This window comes from Periplaneta americana, chromosome 2 (assembly GCF_040183065.1).
Source record: "Periplaneta americana isolate PAMFEO1 chromosome 2, P.americana_PAMFEO1_priV1, whole genome shotgun sequence".
In the NCBI taxonomy this organism is placed as follows: domain Eukaryota; kingdom Metazoa; phylum Arthropoda; class Insecta; order Blattodea; family Blattidae; genus Periplaneta; species Periplaneta americana.
In genome coordinates this window covers 100,831,621-100,854,172 of record NC_091118.1, presented here as the reverse complement: position 1 = coordinate 100,854,172, position 22,552 = coordinate 100,831,621, and the positions used below count along the sequence as shown (strand labels likewise).

Below are 22,552 nucleotides of genomic sequence, written 5' to 3'. Positions count from 1 at the left end.
TTCACAACAGAATCACTGATCCAAATGCTTCTTTTTCTCACTGACAAAGCTTAATTTCACCTACATGGCTGTGTAAATACTCAGAATACTCGGCACTGTGATTCCAGAAATGCACAGTTTTTTCATGAAGTCCCTCTACATGAACAAAACAAATGGATGTATGTTTAATGCATGGAGAATAGTTGGGTTCATATTATTTTCTTTTACAAAACATTTAATTCCGTGCATTATTCGTATGAAAAATAATTATTTTGCGGCCATTTTTACAACTTCTCACAGAGCAAGAAAATAAAAGCGTTACTACACTATGTATCTAATCATAGTTAAAAGCACGTAGGTACTTCTCAATATAATTCCAACAACTAACTGATACTGACAACATAAAGTGCCAGAAAGACAACTGTATCACTAGCTCAGTGCAACAACTGATAAAGAAAACCCATGCATTATGTCCTTTGCTGGCTTAAAGCAAACAAAAGACCAGGAAGACACAATGTGCCGCCAGTCAAAAGCAACCTCATGGTTCGATAAGAATAACAGTAATTTAGGTTTACTTAGTCTGTATTATACTATACATAAATCACACGAAACACACTACCGGTATATAGAAAGGTCGTATAATGGTGTTTCTGATGAAAGTCCTATGTTACAATCTGTCAATGCGCCCTAATCAATCACCCAGTCTTTGAAACATGGATAAACGGATTGAACGACAGATTGTCGTTAATGGATGCTTTTCACACCGAAAAAAGAGCCAATGTGCCTAAAATAAATACCTAGCAATGTAACAGTTAGTAAAATTGTTTAAGAAACTTCCAGGTACTAAACAGATGGGAGGGAACCAGGGAACAGCTACGAAGAAAACGTTTCTGAACAGTACAGGGCTCATAGGATGGCTCGGTAGCTCAGTTATAAAGAACTGCTTATGGACTGGAATGTCCCAGATTCAATTGCAGGAAGCGACAGGATTTTTCTCGTTGCTAAAATTTCCAGCCCCCAGGATCCACTGAACCTCCTTAAAATGCCTGGTCTTTCCCGGAGGTAAATGGCAGTAGGGATGTGGTGCTAACCACATCACTTCATTCTAAAGCCAAGTTCATGAACGAATGGGAGCTCTACCCTCATACACTCCTATAGGTCTCATAGGGTTAAATAAAATGACACCACTTGCTGTCATTGAAAGGAATGAGAAACTAATGTATTTCATGTTCTATGTGAGTAATCATTTACATCCAAATTCCCAATGAAACAAATTTTATTACTGCTAATTCGTTTGAATTATTAATTCGAAATAACAATAAAAATGTGTAAACCAATATTAAAAATATCCTACCCTGTGTTTAATAACTTATACTGTAACAACTAAGGAGCTTTACTACTTAATTATGACTATTTATGGCTTTTTAGCTCCAGAAGCATAAGAACAGAAAATGTCGAAGGGATCAACAACATATTGTACATACTGGTACCTATATAATATAGATTAGTATCTAAAACTGTAAAAATTCCGACGAAATTCGTGTTTCTCCCAAAGGAATTCTTCTGCAAATATTTTCCGAATTCAATTGTGAACAATTCCAATGTTGGGATTCATGATAACAAGGTCAAGTCAACTTGGAACATATGCGGTGCTACAGGGGTGCCAAATGTGCCTGGGCATCACATAATGAACCTGTGGACCACTCTAAATATTTATTATTTATTTCTCTAATGGCATGGAACATTAACAAATAGTCATCAATTGTCCATCTGATTCATTATCTTAATCCTGCCTTTCCAATATTTTCCAGTCTCGGATGTTCTGCAAACAGCCAGGCAGTGCATTAAGTGGTCTCTGTCCATATCTTCATCCAGATTACAGAGCTTGCAGGTGGGTGTTTTAAGTAACACAAACTGATACATGTATTTGGCAAGAATGTCGTGTCCAGTTTGGAGCTGGAACTTGGCAACAGCTTCTTGTCTTGGACAGTCAGGTGTGCTATGTAAGGAAGTCTTCCAGGGCTTGGTTGTGTTGTTTGATTCTAAACTCATGTGGTAGTGTTCATTCTAAATATGTAGATTATATGAAACGCCTCGAAAATTTACCAGATTCAAAAATATTTCGTAAATAACCTTTTTTAAAATCAACATTTGATTATAGTCCGGACCGGACTAGTATAGGTCGTGTATTTTCGAACAAACTCTGCTTTACATCCATCAGTGCAGATGCAGTCATTGATGAATTTAAGAACATGGTTTCTTACCAGAGGTGTCTTTTGCTATGACTCTTAATAGCCTAACCAAATAATTGTCAAAAAGTCTGGTGTTCTTGATTTGTATATTTCATTTCTCTTAATCTTAATTTTTAATCAATATTTAACTGAAGGTATCTATCCCAATAATTTAAAAAATACAATAGTTATTCCAATTTATAAATAATGAGATAAAAACAACATGAATAATTATACCCATTTCATCTACATCAAACTTTGCTAAAATTTCAGAAAAATGCATTGAACATAGAGTACCGCAGTTAATTACTTGCAAAAATATAACATTTTGTGTAGTAATTAATAGACCCTACGGTTTTCAAAACAATAAAAACACTAATGATGTTTCAAGTAACCCAGACAATAATAAATGAACCAGATGCAACAAATGTTTAGGTATATTTTAAATGGAAGTAGAGGCTGCTAATGCTATTGTATAGGCCTACTCCAAATATAACTTTTTTTTACTATGTTTGATAAAAAAATAAACAAATACAGAACACAGGAAATATTTCACTGTAGCTCTGTTGTAGTTCCAAGTCACAAAAGTTGCAACACAACGGGCATCCCTAATGAAATTCTCTAGCTCCGCCTATATTTGAAAACTGATAATTTAATAAAATCTAATCAAGATTTTAGTGTCTGAGATGTAGACTGAAAATACAAATAGCCATTTTAATAATATGAGTGTTCTTTCATGAAGATGCCACAATTAGGTGCCTTGAATACACATCAAATGCAACAAGTCTGTCATATTTTGTATTATATTTCACTTAATTCATTAACGCGTACATTAAACTACAAAACTAATGTGGATTTTAATGTAATGCAGTTAGCAGAGTTGAACTTATAAACTTGAACTACAACACAAATAGTTAAATTCCCCAGCCTATGTTTGGTTTTTAGAGAAATGCATAAGCAGCCTAGAATATTCTACATAAAGATTAATTTTTGGTCCTACAGAATATATCTGTTATGGTAACAATTAATATTAGAGGAGAAAAATTCACTGCAACTCTTATTCCTAACGCTTCTCAGTCATGCTCTATACCTCTATTGGATTCATGTTTGGAGATCTCATTGGCCAGTCCATGCAATGGATATCTTGACTTTCTAGAAATTCATTCACTAGGTTGGCTCGATGTGCACATGCATTATCGTCCATGAAAATGAAGTCTGGGCTGACATTACTCTGAAAAGTCGCACACCTGAAGCGGTACCTCGTCTGTACCTCTGGGCATTAACAGTACCTCTGTTGAAGAGGTGCAGTTCCGTACGTCCATTCAACATGATGCCTACACGCAGCAATATTCCACCACCTCAAACTGATCCATTTCCACGATGTTCCTGGGATATAATCATGTTCCACGTTCTCTCCAGATGAATACTCGAGGGGAATCATTTTGCAAACTGAATCTGGACTTATCTGTAAAGAGCACATTCCTTCATTTATTGTCCAATTTCGATGCTGCTGACTCCACTATAAAAGGGTTCGTCTGTTAACTGGTGTAAGTGGGACACACACTACTGGATGTATGGCATAGAGACCAGTTGTCCTGAGTCTCCGGTATACAGTTTGTCGAGAAACTCTAACTCCAGAGGCAGCTGCAAGATGTGAGGATATTTGTCTTGCAAGCATTGAGTGGCTTTATCGTGTAGTTAAGACCAGATATCGGTCCTGTTGTTAAGTTGTTACTCTTGGACGACCTTGTACTGGCCTACAATGAACATCTCCTGTGCCTTGGAACTTTCGCCAAAGCCTGAAAATGACACTTAGTGGCACATTCAAGGCTGCTGAGACTTCGATCTGTGTCTGACCTGCTTCCAGGCATCTGATGATTCTTCCCTTTAAAAACGGATCCAACATCCATTGTGCCATGTTCTTACTGTACAGTGCACGCTTTACCACAAGATTTCCCTCTGATCACAATGAGAAGACACTACAGAATGAGACATTCTTAGTCTGATACACTATGTTTTGTTTACCTATCCATCATAAACATACCTGAAGCTGGCAGTGCTCTTGCCTATATACGTAAGATGAGTTATACTCCTTAATAAAGATTTACAGGAATCACACAACCCCTACTAGAGATGGGTAAAAAATAACAAAAACAGTTATTTTGGAACAGTTCTGGTCTCGGAACTGTTGCAAAAATTAACAGTAGGTCGGAACCTACTGTTCCGATTCCGAGATGCTCACCTGTCCAGTTGTTGCAGGTCTGCAGTACTGCATTCCACAAGGCATGTTCCGACTCCGTGACAATAGATAACAGTCGGAACTCATTCCGTTGAACCATAACAGCTCCGGCTATACTGTTCTCGTTGCTCTTTATGTTGTACTTAGAACAATTTGGAACTTGGAACTCTCACGTGGATGGATGAGGAAGCATAGAAATTGAAAGCCTTGTAGTGTGATCATAAGTAATAACATAGAGCGAGGTGCGATGTGAAGTTTAAATTATTACACTAACATTTTACTAAGGCAATGTGGGGGTTTCAGGTTTTAATACTGCTAATATATAAATATATACAGTAGTTATATATTTTTATTATTTATGAAATTACAATGTAATTATTATTATAACTAAGCATTAAGAAATGTAAAAATAAAAATTCATGATTTTACTAGATAACACAGAGAACAAAAATTACATTAGTACAGTACTACACGTTTTAAATGACATGTTAAATTTTTTAATTGGTTACCGTATCTTTATGACGTTATGTACCAATTAGTGTTGCATTCTGACCTTGTATTCAACAGCTGTTTACATAATAAACATGAAACTTGAAGCTTCTGTCCCCATACACTGGAAGTTTCCAAACCGATTCAAATGTGCATTGGAATGTCATCTATTATCTATTGAGAAGCATGTTTGCTATGATGTCATGCCGTATTTTAGGAAGAGTCCGAGTGATGACTGTTCCAACGCTATGTGCGAGCTGCTTGGGGAAGAGGGAGGGTACTGTACCGCTCTTTTGAACGAGAGTGAGAGTCAAAGAGCTCGCATCAGTGAACGATTCCGACACATCTCAACTTGTAACTGTTATTTCGGAACTGTTGTTTGGAACATAGTATTTTTCCGGAATCGGAACAGTCGGAACTGTTCCGGGAAATGAACAACTTCGCCCATCACTAACCCCTACCCCTTCTTTTTTCTAATTTTCTTATTTATGCTTATTTTTTTGGATACTAGTGTATTCAATTCTCATCCTCAGTGCCTTACGTATATCACTGTTAAAAATGTATACTCATTTCGGTTTTCGGTTTTCTACACTGTATATTTATACATACTCTATACAAATGGGTTGGGTTAGGTTAGCTAAGGTTAAGTTGGATTAGATTTACAGAATATTCGATCACACATACCTTCCATATGCGAATCTCCTATCTTTTTCATGATCACCAAATGTATCCCATAACCGCAGGGAAACATTTACACCATCAACCACCTCCCACGAACGTTCCAATACCTGAAAAGTATGAGAGAAGAAAACAGATAAGAGAAGTTAATCTATAAAATAAAAATTATTACACAGTATATTAATATTTATCTAGTACAACTCTGTGATGACTGTATTTAATTTGTCCCTGTTAAAAGTCAATTATTTTGGCCTAATAACATAAATGTACTGAAGATCACATTCAAAAGCTTTCTTCAAGTGCCTTGTTCTTAGTTTAAATAATGCTCAATTTCTGATATCACCATTGTAAGTATCTACCAATCTCATATAATGTATTTTGCTCCAAGTCCATGATGTAGGCTATTATGCCAGAAAAAAACAGAAACTTAGTAACAGGATATGTAGAAATAAAACTCCACGGTATTCTCGCAATGACTTACACCTTGTTTTAAGATGGAAAATCAACATCGTGTCCAATAAGTTTGAGCATGTAAATTACCATATACAACCAGTACAGTAACAATAATCACAACTACGTTTTTATAGATGATTATCTTTTTAATCCAAACTGCAAGCTATTATGGGACATTTTTCATCTCTCGCCATTGGGGATAGAGTGATTGCTGTGCTTCCATCAGAGCCAAGGCTGAGGGGTTCAAAACCAGGTAAGGGCAATTTTTAAGAAAGATAAAATTATTGGTCTGACTTCTTTCTTTCTCACCTATATCAAAACTTCAACTCTGTCTGTTAACGTTCCTGGTCTATCATTCTGTCTTTCAAGGTTTATGAATTTAGTTCCACATCTAAAATGGAATTCTTCACACTAGAATATTAGCAGAGTTCCGGGAACGGAAGTGATAGCAACCAAGTAACCAACACATTTTGTCGTGAAAAAATGTATCGAGGATTTGAAGCTTGAACAACAACAAAATAACAACAACAACAACAATAACAATAATAATAATAATAATAATAATAATAATAATAATAATAATAATAATAATAATAATAATAATAAGAATTTATCCTCAATCAGTTCCATCTTCAGACTTTTAAAGTTGATCCCACAAGCATTTCTTTCCTCTTTCAATATTATTCCCTCCTCATGGTATATAGTGGTATATTATGTGGGATATGGGTGGGTGAATTCTTATACTGGGTATTCGCTTATATAATGTAGGTCGACCAGGTAGTGAGCAATCAGCACGAAGGCCATGTAACATGCGGCAAACCATCTCTTGCATGCACAGCAGTCCAGTTCAGTTTCTCTTAGAAGTGGCTGTGTTGACATTAGATTGCGTGTTATTCTTCTGGTTGTGTTAGTGAAGTGCTATGAAAGTGCACAACAAATGTGGTGGCGAATAATACTGTGTTTGTCAAATATATTGGCAATTGTAAAAATGTAAATCAGAATAAAATCCAGCTCTCTCTAGCTGAGATATTTGCTCTAATATATGCATTATATGCGGTTGTTAGCAGAAGAGGAAATGATACTAAGTGACATACTACAGGAGCTAAATGACAACTGTGAGCAGCATGGGATGAAGACAAATTCAAACAAGAAGAAGACCATGGATGTCGGAAGAAAAATAAAGAATGTAAACTTCCGAATTCTAAATGGGGCAGTAGAGGAAGTGGACAGCTTCAAATATTTGGGACATACTAAGGCCGTGTCTCAAAGCTCAAGTCCATACTACACACTAGTGACTAGCAACTAGGTGACTTGTAAACTACATGCTAGGCAGCTTTGGACATGTATGCTTGAAACATGGCCTTCTTCATAGATTATTTTTCTAAAAACCATGGCATCACAGTGCAGCACTAGATTCAGAAGGCAGTTTCATTGCGAATTATGTGGAAAAGATAAGAACTTAATATATTATAATAATGTTTAAAACATTGTACAGAAGGTACTAACAATGCCAGTGTTCAAAGTTAACGTTACATTATATTTACATTATTTCACTTCCAAAGCATTTTCAGATTTAATAACCCCAATTGCTGATGAAGTATCCATGTTTGTTTAGTGAACAAGTCAGCAATCAAGCAAGCATTTTCGTTTACTAGCTACTACGAACTTGATTGCTATGCACTATGTATCTTTGGATCATAACTTCTGACGTCACATCCGGCTATTTAGTCAACAATCTAGTTCACTTCAGCTTAAAATGTAGCTTTGAGACACGGCCTAATTATAAGCAGTAACATGAGCTGTTGCCAGGAAGTCAAAGGATGACAGCAATGGCAAAGGAAGCTTTTAATAGAAAAAGGAGCATCTTCTACAGATCTCTGGGAAAAAGAAAACTAAGGAAGAGATTAGTGAAGTAGGTACCGTACTCTATAATATGGAGTGTGGCATTGTATGGGGCAGAAACATGGACATTACGACGAAGTGAAAAGAAGCGAATAGAAGCATTTGAAATGTGGATATGGAGAATGGAGCATATGAAATGGACAGACAGAATAAGAAATGCAGCTGTGTTGGAAAGAGTGAGTGAAGAAAGAATGATGCTGAAAATGATCAGGAAGAGAAAAAGGAATTCGTTGGGTCACTGGCTGAGAAGAAACTGCCTACTGAAGGATGCACTGGAAGGAATGGTGAAAGGAGAAGAGTTCGGAGCAGAAAAAGATATCAGATGATAGACAACATTCATGGATGATATGTGGAGACTAAGCAAAAGGCAGAAAATAGGAAATATTGGAGAATGCTGGGTTTGCAGTGAAAGACCTGTCCTTGAGCAGAAAATTATTTATTTTTATTTTATTGGGTTATTTTACGACGCTGTATCAACATCTAGGTTATTTAGCATCTGAATGAAATGAAGGTGATAATGCCGGTGAAATGAGTCCAGGGTCCAGCACCGAAAGTTACCCAGCATTTGCTCGTATTGGGTTGAGGGAAAACCCCGGAAAAAAACCTCAACCAGGTAACTTGTCCCGACCGGGATTCGAACCCGGGCCACCTGGTTTCGCAGCCAGACGCGCTGACCGTTACTCCACAGGTGTGGACTGCAGAAAATTATGAATGAATGAATGAATGGTGTCGTCAATTTTTTATTTGCCGTAGTATTCCATATCGCGAACAGAGACGTATAAATGCAGACAATAATACTGAAATAAATAAACTGCAATATGACATGTTGGAGTAGGGTTTAACGAACATATGCGTGGAGTAATATACAGGGTGTTTCCGAGGAGGTGTTACAAACTTTCAGGGATGATGGCGAAGGGCACATGTATCAATTTGAGATAAGGAACCATGGTCCGGAAATGACTGAGTAGAAAGTTATAAGCAAAAATAGTTGTGTGGAAATGAAATTGTAATTTGGCACCACGTGCTCTCCTTTCCTTAACCTCTGGAACAGTCGTGGAAAGATAGTATGGGCCAGATGTCTCCTATGTGGGTACTTGGTCTGATATAATCTGTGAGCTTATCTACTGTTCCCATTGGCTCATCCGTATTCGAAAATCATGTCTGCATATTCCACTCTCATGTACTCCTCCATTTCACTAGGACTGATCGACTGGACACTGCAACTTGTACACATACACTGTTGTTTACAAACGTGCATATCACGACCAACCATGTCTGTTACACATTACGCTATCTGCATTGCTTCAGTGTAGTTTCCTGTCCCCACCCCTCAGACAGCGCACTGACTGGAATACTGTAAGTAGACAATGTAAACAACGTCAGATGAATACAGTATGTGTAAGATGTACAGATAAATACACATAAATAAGGTGTACAGAGGAATAAAATTATTTCATTTCCACACAACTATTTTTGCTTGTAACTTTCGACTCGGTCATTTCTGGACCAGGGTTCCTTATCTCAAATTGATACATGTGCCTTTCGCCATCATCCCTAAAAGTTTGTAACACCACCTAGGAAACACTCTGTATAATTATGTTAACAGAGGATTATAGATACAGAATTATTCCTAATTTTCGTTGTAATTTAAATACAAGTTTTTATCTTCCTCAGTCAGTTGACTTCATAGGAAGGGAAGATCCTCTCTTTCTTAAAGGATTAGTGGTTCCCAATTTCACTGTAAATTTTATTCTCCTTATACGTTGGTGAATTTCCACAAAAGCAAGCGTCAGAATAACAGTAGGCCTAATGCTAAATTTAAAAAGAAAGAAATATGCTTAGAATATTACCATTAATAACGAATACTTTTGTTGTTATTTAGTCAACTATCTGAAGACGGGGACATTTTTAATACATTTCTTCTTCTTATAGTGCCACATTCATTAGGTACTGGTAATTAGAATCACAGAATCACTGACTCGCTTCTCATATCCCTCGCCTTTATGTTTTATGATGAATCAGAACAGATAACATTATTTATTTCGTAGAATTTTTCTAAGTTCTGGTGTAATGCATTTATTTACCTAAGGACTTCACCAGTATTATTTATGTAAGTTGCCCAAGAGTTCTTAACAACATCCTGTAGGCCACATACACAATCCACACATCAAATACAGTACCGGTACCTCAACTCACCTAATGATGTCAGCTTTTAAGGCCCAGTTTCTGTTTCATGGAATAAAATTGACCAGATGTAACAATGGGACTAAGTTTTATCTCAGTGACAATGATTGATTGATTCATTCATTTATTCATTCATTCCTTAATTCATAGTTTTCTGCCCAACTGCAGATCTTTCATTGCAAACCCATCATTCTCCAATCTTTACTATTTTCCTTCTTCCTCTTAGTCTCTGCATACGATCCATGCATTTTACGAGTTATGCTCGTAATGTTATTATCATCTGATATCGTCTTCTGCTCCAAATTGTTTTTTCCTGTTCACTATTCCTTCCAGTGTATCCTTCACGAGCCAGTTTCTTCTTAGTCAGTGGCCCAGCCAATTTCACTTTCTCTTCTCTATCAGTTTCAGCATTATTCTTTCTTCACCCCCTCTTTCTAGCACAGCTTCATTTCTTATTCTGTTTATTCATTTCATATGCTCGATTCTTCTCCATATTCACATTTCAAATGCTTCTATTCGCTTCTTTCCACTTCGCCATAATGTCCATGCTAATGCCCCATACAATGCTACACTCTATATTATAGAGTATCTACTTCATTAGTCTCTTTCTTAGTTTTCTTTTTCCCAGAGATCTATAGAAGATGCTCCTTCTTCTATTAAAAGCTTATTTTCCCATTGCTATCCTCCTTTTGACTTCCTGGCAGCAGCTCATCTTACTACTTATAGCACACTCCAAGTATTTGAAGCTGTCCACTTATTCTACTGCTTCATTTCGAATTAGCACGTTTACCTTCTCTATTTTCCTTCTAATAACCATGGTCTTCGTCTTGTTTGCATTTATCTTCATTCCATACTGCTCACAGCTGTCATTAGCTCCAGTACCATATCTGTTAGTATCATCTTCACTTCTGCATGCCATATTATCAGCAAATTTTTTGCACTTTATTCTTCTTCCTCCTACTATCACGCCTTTCATGTTCTTAAATGATAGTGATGGTGTTACTTATTGTTAATAAGAAGGGATCGTAATTTTAAGAATGCTGCTCTAGCTGCGTAACAATTTATTATTTATTGTTACATGTAGCTCACAACAATAATTATTATTGTTTTGTCAGTGTTAAGTTTGAGATTGAATTCAGCATTTAAAATATACACACTCGTTCTAAAAGTGATTGGACAGCTTGTTCAATGTAGCTATAAATTAGGACGGTATCGTCGACACATCTTAAATTAATTTGTATTTTATACATTTATGTGTTTTCACCATTTACTTTTATACTGCCTGAAACTGATATGAAAACATTTTCACAAAACATTTTATTAAATAGTATAGCCTAGGTGGCAGTGTGCAGCCCTGTCTTACGTCGTGTTTTATGGCTATATACTTAATGTAGTTACTTCCAAGTTTTACTGATGTCATCTGAATTTATAGTGACGATCTTTCATAATTCTTATGTCCTAACCATCCAGGCGAGTCTAATGTAAGTACTATTTTATGAGTTTATTGCGCTGTACATGATCAAAAACTTTTTCAAAATCAATAAAAGGTAGATATACGTCCCCAAGATCAATGGCATACCCGCGCCCCCCCCCCCCCCCCGCGGGTATGCCATTGAGATAGGAAGGCTCAAGTCTCCTCTATAATTTAACACTCTTTGAGTGCTGGCAGTCCTATATATTCTGACTGAAAGCACTTGCAACACTCCTGTCAGTAGTGCGAGCACATGTCATAGCAAGCACAAGACAAATAGTTAGGCCACTCATGACAGTGGCCCCATCGTACATCTTAGATGTCTATTCTGTGTTGATATTGCACTCTTTCAGCCCATCCAATTGTTTGCATTAAACTTTCACCTTTTACATTCACTAGAGGCATAAATTGTAAATATTTCTAATATATATATATATATATACATATATATATAGTGAAACCTCGGTAAGACGCTCTTCAAGGGACCACATAAGAACAGTGTATTAAATGGGACCGCGTATTAGTGAGACTAGGTCATTTTTGGATTTTTTTAAATTTTAACACAAAGTTATGAATCAGGATAAACATTTGTTGAAGAAATTTAAGGATTAAATATTATAATTATGCAGGATAAAAGGTTATTTTATTAGAAAATGTCCAAACAAATACACTGTCTTGTCAATTAAAATGCCCCTTTAAAGTAAAAAAAAGTAAAAAATTGTTGTCTGTCTTGCACTTGATCCAGTACTATGAATACAGTAACTGCATTTTCCACACGATTTAAATCCGTAGTGACATCAGTAATTTGACTACTAGAAACATTAATGAATGTACGAATCAGAGACATCACAGCAAGGGTTTCATTGTGAGAAGGATTTGAAATGTCTCCGCTTCCACTTCCTCTTCGTCAAGTTTTCACTGACAATGCGATTTAAAACTGCGAGTAAGGAGGCCAGGCTCTGAATACAGTAGTCTTACATGTATAGGTACTCGAGGGTAGCATTTCATTCCATTATATTCACTAAACAAAGATTCCTACAAATCCTTGAATATGTGGGCACTAGCGGTAAATGTAGAAGGCCAGGAAAATTTTCTCAGTATCCTTTTTTAAAGTACGATATTTGAGAATTTTCAGCAGATGAAAGAGTGTATTAAACACAATGAAGAATATATTAAGCGGTGGATTTTACATGGTTTTATATAGGGATGTCAAGGGACCAGATGTAAAGAGCATACAGTTTAATGTGGTATAGTGTAACAAACAGGTGTGTAAAAAAAAAAGCGCGCGCGCGCGCACACATACACGCGCCCCCCACCCACCCATCCCTTCCTTTATATACCCTTTCAAGCCATTCTTATTTATGTAGTGCACAAAGAGAGAAAATTGTTCAACAGAAGACATATAACTTGTCTCATCTGAAATAACTGACAAACATATTGCACCTCTTTTAATTACAGTGTGACATGAATTGCAATGGTTTGAACGAGGCACAAAAAGAGGGTTGTGACGTGCGACAAATATACAAGAATTTCCTGCAAACAACAATTTTTAAGTTGTAAAAACTGATTCCATACACAATATTTACTACTTTTAAATATGACGATGATAATAATAATAATAATAATAATAATAATAATAATAATAATAATAATAATAATAATAAATAATAGTAATAATACTAATTACAATAGCATCAAATGATAGATAATATGTTTACTAGCCAAGAGATTCAATGGTTTGGGTTAGGATATTCCAACTTACATAAGTAGCATTTCTACCATAACTCGAAAAATGCTTCCTTAACACACTCTCTCCCGCATCTACGCGACATCTTAGAATAGCTATAAAATTTCTTTCATTCTCTATTGTAGGTTTAGTTGTAGGAAGCTAACCTTGGTTCCTATGACCACGTAATGGCAGACCCTGTAGTCCACATAGTATGACTGTTTCGATTATTGGCTGTGATTATTTCCTATTTTCCAAAGCCTGAGTTCTCTTCCCAACATCAATACATAATTTCTTTCCAGAAATTATCTACAAAGTTACCGGTACCTGCTTTCATTGTGGCAGTGGTATGATACTGAGACTATGAGAGTGCAAGAAAGCTTGATTTTGTACTTTAAATATATTATGTGATTTTCTGTATGGCCCAAACTTTTAAAGTGTGACATACTCCAAAAATGAGATTTAAGTACTGTACTATATTTTATAACCAGTAGCAGGCAAGCAGATCTACTAAAATATTTCAATAGTCTCATATTTTGTAAGTTAGTGTCCTTTATTCCATAGTATATAAAATTAATATTTAAATTAAATTTAGCTATACATTATGTTATTAAAATGTACCGAAGTAGAAGGTTCGACAGAGGAATCGGACGATTTTCAAAGTGAAATGATTCAGTAGTTATGTCTATTAGAACAAATCTATTACTGCCAAAAAAGCTGGCTATGTATGCCATTTTGTTGACATATATTTAGATTGTCTTGAAAATTAAGTCCGTCTCTCTCTATGCATTCTTCAAGTCTTTCCCTGAAGTTGCGTGTCACTCTTTCCAACATTTAGCCATCAACGTTAGCGATTTCCTGGGCAATGGCAATCTTCAGGTCATCAGTTGTTTGGGGTCTGTTTACGTACAATTTGGACTTCAGGTAACCCCACAGAAAGTAGTCGCAGATGGTAGGGTCAGACAAGCGGGGAGGCCAGGGAATGTCGCACGCTGAGTAATGATGTGCCCTGAAAACATGTGGGTGCAGAAGTGTTATTGAATTTTCTGCCGTATGAGCCATGGCACCATCTTGCTGAAACCAATTTATATATCAATCTCACGTACGCGCCTGTGCAGTTTTGGTTGAAGAAATGTCCTCAGCATTTCGACGAAGCGTTCACTATTCACTGTCACAGTGTTCTCGTTCTCCTCAAAAAAATACGGGCCTATTACACAGTATCTAGTCACAGCATACCAAACTAACCTTTAAACAGTGAAGCAGATGCTCGTGTAGTTCGTTAGAATTTTCAGGGGCCCAGTATCTAAAGTTCTGCTTACTAACATAACCATTTAAATGGAAATGTGCCTCGTTACTCATGAACACAACAATTTCGTCAGCCAAAATTTCCACTATTCTCTTGGTGAATGTTCTGCGTTGGACATAGTCTCCCTTATTCAATTGCTGAACAATCATAAGTTTATATGGTTAAAATTTAAGATATGAATGCAATATTCAGCGCACAGAACGTTCTGAAAGTCGCAGTGCTATAGCCTGCTCTCTAGCTGATCGATGTAGACTCCTCATAACAGCCACTCTTACTCGCTCAATGTTATCTGGCGTTCGTACACTTCGAACGTGTCCTGGTGGTTTCTTCTTGCAAGCTGATGCTGATAATCGAATATGGTATTGCGAGCAGGATGGCTCTGTGGCGACCAACATTAAATTGGAGACGAAAGGCAAACTGGGTTTTCACAACTGAATCACCATTCTTGAAAAATGTCTCTATAATGAAAGCACGATGCTCCGAGCTCCATACTTCCATGATTACACAAAAAGGCATTAAAAATGCTAACAAACGTCGGTCGATCGATATACATAACTCCTCATGTTGCTCAGTAAATGGCCTTCTAAAACCGTCCGATTCCTTTGCTGCACCTTATATATATATATGATATTTCCGTGCAGGAATTCTGCGTCCTCTGTTCTGTCCATCCTTCATTACACAATATGTGCTCTGAAGGTAACTATCATTACAAGTACAGTATATTATCTGAAGCCCTCCTCCCAAAAACCAAATCCTGAGTGCGTCTCTACCCACAGTGATCTAAAAACAGTATTTCTATAATATTTAATAGAATGTCTAGGCAAAAAAGTGGTTCATGTGTACCAAAACTAAATCTGAAGCCCACTGAATATTTTATATTGCACTGTCACATTTTCTATAATATGCGGCTCCAAATTACTTTTAAAAATATGTTTATAATATGACCTATAAGCAGTGGCGGCTCGTGGGTATTGAATTCAGGGGGGCTGCATACAAAAATAAACCATGCAATTACCTTATTTAAAGATTAGTTCCATGCACCTTGTCTTGTAGGTTGCAAACTTTTGAATCATCTTCTTATTAAAATCCGATATGTCGTTTAACATAGTCTTTACAATGGAAAATATAGCTAATGCGGTCAGTCTCTCTTCTCTCATCGTATTTCTGAGATAGGATTTTACTCTCTTCAAACACGAAAAGCAACGTTCTGGTTCGTAAGTTGTCATTGGTATGGTGATAGATATGCGTAGTAGTTTCACAACTTCTGAAAATGAGGCCTGTAAGTTCTCAGATGGAAGGAACTGCAAGAGCTTGACTGCGTCACTGATATTTCTGAATTCTTGTCTCTGATACAACACAGTGAGTTCTGTTTTTAGTTTGTCTTTATCGAACATTGGAAAAAGCTTCACACATACATTTAGGTCATTTTCAGGGAATGAGCTTTTGTAGCATTCAAATTTTTCTTGACACAGAAGAGAAGATAATATCAGATGATCTATGAACTGGAATTGAGTGTTAGCTTGTGTGATAATGAGGTCACACACTTGCTTGGCTGCCGCAACCCTTGTCTGAATCCCTTCGGCCTTACGACGCTTTTTAGGGTTTTCATTTTCACAGATCTCGCTGCTCAACTGGCACTGTTGATATGCAAAGTCGGCCTCGGTAGCATAGTCGGTTGCGGGTTTGATCCCGGCTCAGGTCGATGGCATTTAAGTGTGTTTAAATGGGACAGGCTCATGTCAGTAGATTTACTGGCATTTAAAAGAATCCTGAGGGACAAAATTCCAGCACACCGGCGAAGCTGATATAACCCCTGCAGTTGCGAGTGTCGTGAAATAAACCAAAATAAAATATCTAAATGGCGATGTTGTAGTTGGTTGTATAATATCTACATGTTACATCAATAAATGAAAAAAACTGAGCCAGAAATTGAATTCAGGATCTTCAAGAGTAAGCACCAGGGCGCTTGTCTCATTTATTGCGATGTTGTTAGATGTTTCAGATTGCATTACAGTTTGAAAACATTCTTCTCATGAACAACACTTACTGTTCTTATTTTAAAACTTCATCTTATTGCCCCAGCTGATGGAGCTCCGTAGCCCCCCTTCGAAAGCCGCCCCTGCCTATAAGACTAACGTATTTTTTTTTCTTTTCGTCTGTAAGGATATAAATGCCGATTCAAGCCAATCTTGAGGTATTTTGCCAGACTTGTGAACGACATTGAGGTATTTTGTCAGACTTGTGAATGACATTGAAAAGTTTCACTACACCACTGATATTTTTATACTCTATTAAGTATAAAACTTCTGTGTAGGCTACACATTGTCTCTTCCAGATGCTTTGCCTGATTTCGCTAATTTTGGAGCATGTTTACTTCTGATCTTAATATTTCCTGTTTTTTAAGATTTTCTACCCTGGAATTATTATAATTCCTGTTATCTTCAAATAGTTTTCGTAGGTCTAAATATTTTTCCAATACTTCAGTTCCTTTCTCATTGTTGGTAACAAGCTTTACATTTTCATCTTCTATTTCCATGTGTGTTTTTTACATGTTTGACATGTATATTAATTTTGAAAAGGTACCGATTTGAGTAAATAGAATATTACAAAAGAAAAGCTATTTTATGTGAATCTGTGAAACAATGATAACATACATCTAATTGAATCGCACTTTTCAGAAAGGAACTAAGTCAAAATTTGTCATTTTTATTTCTTCTGATGAAATGATTAATATTTCCAAGACGCAAAGATAAACAAAGGAAGGAACTTAAAGAAACCTTTCCCTGTATCTCTAACATCGAGTTGATGTTTATATTACGGCACTGGTACACTGGTATTTATTCATGAAAGTAAGTTCTTTTGCTCTCCTGAAAAATAGAACATTTTGACTTAGTTCCTTTCTAAAAAGTGCGATTCAATTAATGTGCACAATTCATAAATGAAGTCAAATATCTTACTTTTTGGGATTATAAAAAATTTTCTTCATATGTAATCCAGTAGACGAAAATTTGAATGCATAGTAAATACAATTAAAAAACTGAAACGCGTATAATGTACGAGAAAGTATTGTTGTCTTCGTGAGACATTTGTTTCTTTTAACTTTTAAGTAGACTGTGTTGTCGTGGGTAAAGACAAACATCATGGTGACCCTACATGACCACAGTCATTGTTTGCTTGTCTCAGTATAAAGTTTAGGTTAAACATGAAAATCTTGGCAAGGAAATATCACAAACAAAGAAAAGAAATGTGAACTCACATCCTTGTAAATGCGGTACTGATCGATGGCCCAGACTGTCGGGACGTGAGTGGTAAGGAGTTGTGACAGTGAGACGTGTTTGTTGCATGCTCGGGCACAGATGAGACGCGTCTTGCCCACAGCCGTATCGCCCACCACCACACATTTCACCAGCTCCTGATGGGGTTGTTCATTATCCATTATCACGAGCCATTATCTAGGAAGCACCCTGAAACAAAAATTCATGTCACAGTCTTTAATGACACTAGACACTAAAGTAAGAGAATACTAAACATTTTCAAAAAATCCTTTACTTTACAAAAACATCATAAATACAAAATTTTATCAATTTTATTATCTCACTATAATATGAACATGAAAGGATATAAACTAAATCTTAAGAGAGAGAAAGTCTACCGCTGTGGAGTAATGGTTAACATGTCTGACTGAGAAACAAGCAGGCCCGGGTTCAAATATTACGACATATTGGGACATATTATGTGACTGAGGTTCTTTTTGGGGTTCCCCCCCCCCCAACCCATTAAGAGTAAAAGCAACTCATTAAGAGCTGGCATTATCACCTTCATTTCACTCAGACGCACAGTGGTTCAAATCACCAAATCAGGAATCTGGGCGACCAAAAATCGATTTTCTGACCAACACTAAAAATTAAATAACTAAGCTGATTCTCCGTTTACCAGACTTCATGAAAACAAGCAAGAAAAAGTCTTGTATAGCTTGAAGAAGAAGTGACGATAACGCAAACATAAGGAAACTACCAGTCCCACATTAGCCATGCACTCACAATCAGCAACAGTAGTTCTGTGTTAGTGTTGTATGCTGCTGTTGTGACATTAATAATTGAAGTGAAACAAGATGCAAGCTCATGTGCATATTTCTATCAAGTAAAGTGACTAACAACTATTATTAATTGATATTTGATAGTTTTTAAAGTATTTATAAGTCTTATAAGGCTTATAAAATCGGATCTTTTTTTTTTTTTTGTCATGCTATACACTAGTTCATTCCGAGGTATCTCTGCTTCATTTTACCCTAAGTTTTATGTCTCTTTATTCGCCTTCCTAGCAATTATTCCGTATTTCAGGAGTCACAGTTTCTGTGACTCATGAGGAACTCCTCGACATTTTAAGTCGTAGAGGAGAACTACGGCCAGCAAATGTTCAATCCTGGTACAAACTTATCAACGAACATCAATCTGGTTTCAGAACAGGACACAGTACAACAACTGCCCTACTCAAAGTGACCGAAGACATGCGAGAAGCAATGGACAGAGGCGAGGCGACCATACTAACTCTACTTGACTTCAGTAAAGCATTCGACTCAGTTGATCTTGACCTACTACTTGCAAGACTTAGAACGTTATATTTATCTGACAGCTGCATTAATTGGCTGGACTCTTATCTTCGTGATCGTCAACAATGTGTCTCAGTACAAAATCGGTTTTCCCCTTGGCGATACACGAAAGTAGGAATACCTCAAGGTACAGTGCTTGGACCACTGCTTTTCTCCATTTACATAAATGACGTGACTAAAAACTTACACTACTGCAAGTATCACATTTACACAGATGACTTACAACTCTATATACATTCCCGACCAGACGAAATTGATGCAACTATTGGCAGACTTAATCGTGACTTGAATCAAATTTCTTCATGGACGAATAAGTTCGGACTTAGGTTAAATGCTAGTAAGTCACAAGCTATAATAATTGGACATAAGCGACTACTGAACACAATGAACAGCAAACATATCCCAATCGTTACAGTAAATAATGCCACTATTCCGTACCACTCTGTCGTCAGAAACCTTGGCGTTTACTTAGACGAAAATTTAAATTGGGAATACCAAATAAAGGAAATATCCAAGAGAGTATGCTATACCATGCATTCTCTTAACCCGTTCAGAAACTTCCTCCCGCCAAAATTAAAACAGACTTTAGTGCAAACCCTCGTATTACCACTGTTTGCCTATTGCGACACAATACTTACAGATTTGACAACTGAACTTTCGAACAAGCTACAGCGTGTGCACAATATGTGTGTCAGATTCATCAGCAATGCTCGCAAATTTGACCATATTACACCATCGTTCAAATATTTATCCTGGCTGCGACTCAAGAACCGTAGATCACTTCATTCGCTTTCTCTTCTGTTTCGAGTTCTCCGCACTTCTACTCCAAATTATCTTCGTTCCCAGTTTAACTGCTTATCCTGCAATCACAATCTAAACTACAGGTCACAAGAGAGCCAAATCCTAGCAATTCCTCCCCATAGAACCTCCCACTATTCATCCTCTTTCACTGTCTCCGCCCCTCGTGAATGGAATTCTCTACTTCAGAAGATTAGGGGCTGCCAGACAATAACTACTTTCAAGACAAAGCTAAACAATTTCTTACTGACGCAGACAAATTGAAGTTGTAATTATAATCATAATCGAGTTTAATGATTTAATTATATTTAGGTATGATTATTATTATTATTATTATTATTATTATTATTATTAATGTTATTATTATAGTCCCGTCGCTCTAATTTCCGGCAGCCAATCGCGTTGCAGGTCGGCTACATTTAAACGTGTGCGTCTTGTGATTCGCTGATTCATTTCTTAATGCTCGATAAATACTTAATATAATCGCCCGCCATTTTAGCTCTATCGTTGGCGTTCGCAGAAAGCACACGAAGACGTTATTTGCTGCTCAATTATTTGCTGAATTACATTGCGTTTGATTTATTATCATAGGAGCTACGACATGATAATGTTTAACGGTGTGGCAAATAGATTCCTCGTATGGTAGCTCGGCAACATAAGAACAAAAATGGCTAACGATACTACCTACCTAGACTTTATAGAGCCTTCACTTTCTAAGACGTAAGCAAAGAGGCGGAGTCACGCTGGAAATAACAGCGTCGGGACTATAGTACATAATTATTTCATTGGAGTGTTGGGAAGGTAAAAGAATTGTTATGTATTGTATTGTATTAATTATGTTTTGCTCCTTAGCAATATAGTAATTTTGTATTTTTGTATCGCACTGGTTGAGTGGAAGAGAAGGCCGAATGGCCTTAACTCGGCCAGTTAAAATAAATTATTATTATTATTATTATTATTATTATTATTATTATTATTATTATTATTATTATTATTATTTATATGAATTTTTGGAAAACAAGCCTGGGGCTCAATGAAGCTGGCAGGAATGAAATACTGTCGTAACTATTTAACTTCACAATAAATTTAATAAAAAGATGGGCGAAAAGTTGCCGTACTATTAATATATTTCAAAATATTGAATGTGAAAGGCTTAACGAAAGCATAGTATTAACATTAGTGGGCATATTGAACGAACTCCGGGTACTAGTAAAGAGATATCTCGGAGTAGACCAAGGAAACTTTTTTCTGAATTATATGAAAGGTTTAAGAGAAGGAAGGACACACTATTCCAAAAGAAGGATGAACTTCCCTTTCTTACCCAGATAGGTTTGAGAGATCAGGGAAAGACAGATGCTACTGATCGTATTAAGGAAATTACAGAAACTATACAAAGGCATGCCACAAAAGTAAAAATAGCATACGTGTCAACTGTCGCAAAGCCTATTCCACTAACAAATGGGAAAGCTTTGACTCTTATTACACAAAACAAATTAACTAAGCATCAGTATTTATCCATTTGAAAAGTAGTAACTAATTGCAATGCAAACATGTATCATCTACATTGAAAAATGTACGAGCAAAGAAAGGCTGCTATCCTGAAAATTTCATAAAAATTACAGAAACCTCAGACTAAATCCAATTACAACATTTATTAGATATAACTGTAAAGCGACTAGCAATAACTAATAAATCAACTTTGTTAAATTATGCATAGTCCCGACCAAAAGTAAATTATGTAGGTTTCATGATTGGGAGTGTGATGCAAAGCAATGGGCACTAACTATAAACAAATGATTCCAGGCGAGGATGATCGGAACCATGACAGCAATTTAGTTATGACTTCCATTGTACCAATACAATTATGTACCTTAAGGAATGATATTTAAAGTCATTATTTGGAAAAATACAAGCACATCTTCTACATGTATACCAGTACATTATCAATTCATTGAAGAAATGACTGAATCTGTAAGAAAGGAAGCAAATCACACAGAAGACCAAATTAGAAACTTAATTCCGACAACGATAAAAATTGGGAAGTTTCTTAATCAATATATTTCGACAATAACAAGCTTTCTAAAACTATGGTGGATGGAAAAATTTGAAATTGACTCAACTACTTCCTCTCAAGTTTGCTATATACTCACGTGTGTACATGAACCATCACTGAAATAACATTAGTTCATTATAACATAAATTATTTAATTATAATATAATATAGGTCTTAATCACAAATGCAAGACTAACTTTAATGTAAATTTGTTATAAGACTTAACAACATGGAATGTTAATTTATTAAAAGTGAGGATCCGTAACTACAGAGGGTTGTTTCCGATCTCTGAAAACGAATTTCGAATGACGTCATGTGCGTCAGGAATCACACGACAGCTGAACTGTGGTGAGAGGTGACAGACTAATAGTGAGTGATTTCATGGTCAGAGTGCACGGCGTCTCACAGCAGCAATGGCCGAGAAAATCGAGACT

General features: G+C 36.4%; 1 protein-coding gene across 10 annotated transcripts in view; it reads right to left on the bottom strand.

The window, feature by feature from the left end:
* RhoBTB (Rho-related BTB domain containing) overlaps positions 1–22,552 on the bottom strand; it is a 596,656-nt gene that overhangs the window by 89,509 nt on the left and 484,595 nt on the right. For 6 of the 10 annotated variants that reach the window (XM_069818201.1, XM_069818203.1, XM_069818207.1 and 3 more), the window contains 2 exons: positions 17,915–18,122; positions 5,623–5,726 (listed from right to left, as the gene is read on the bottom strand). In XM_069818201.1, coding sequence (XP_069674302.1) covers positions 5,623–5,726; positions 17,915–18,094 — 284 coding nt within the window. In that variant the 5' untranslated portion in view covers positions 18,095–18,122. The remainder of the gene's footprint in view (positions 1–5,622; positions 5,727–17,914; positions 18,123–22,552) is intronic. The other 4 variants (XM_069818199.1, XM_069818198.1, XM_069818200.1 and 1 more) reach the window with 2 other exon arrangements.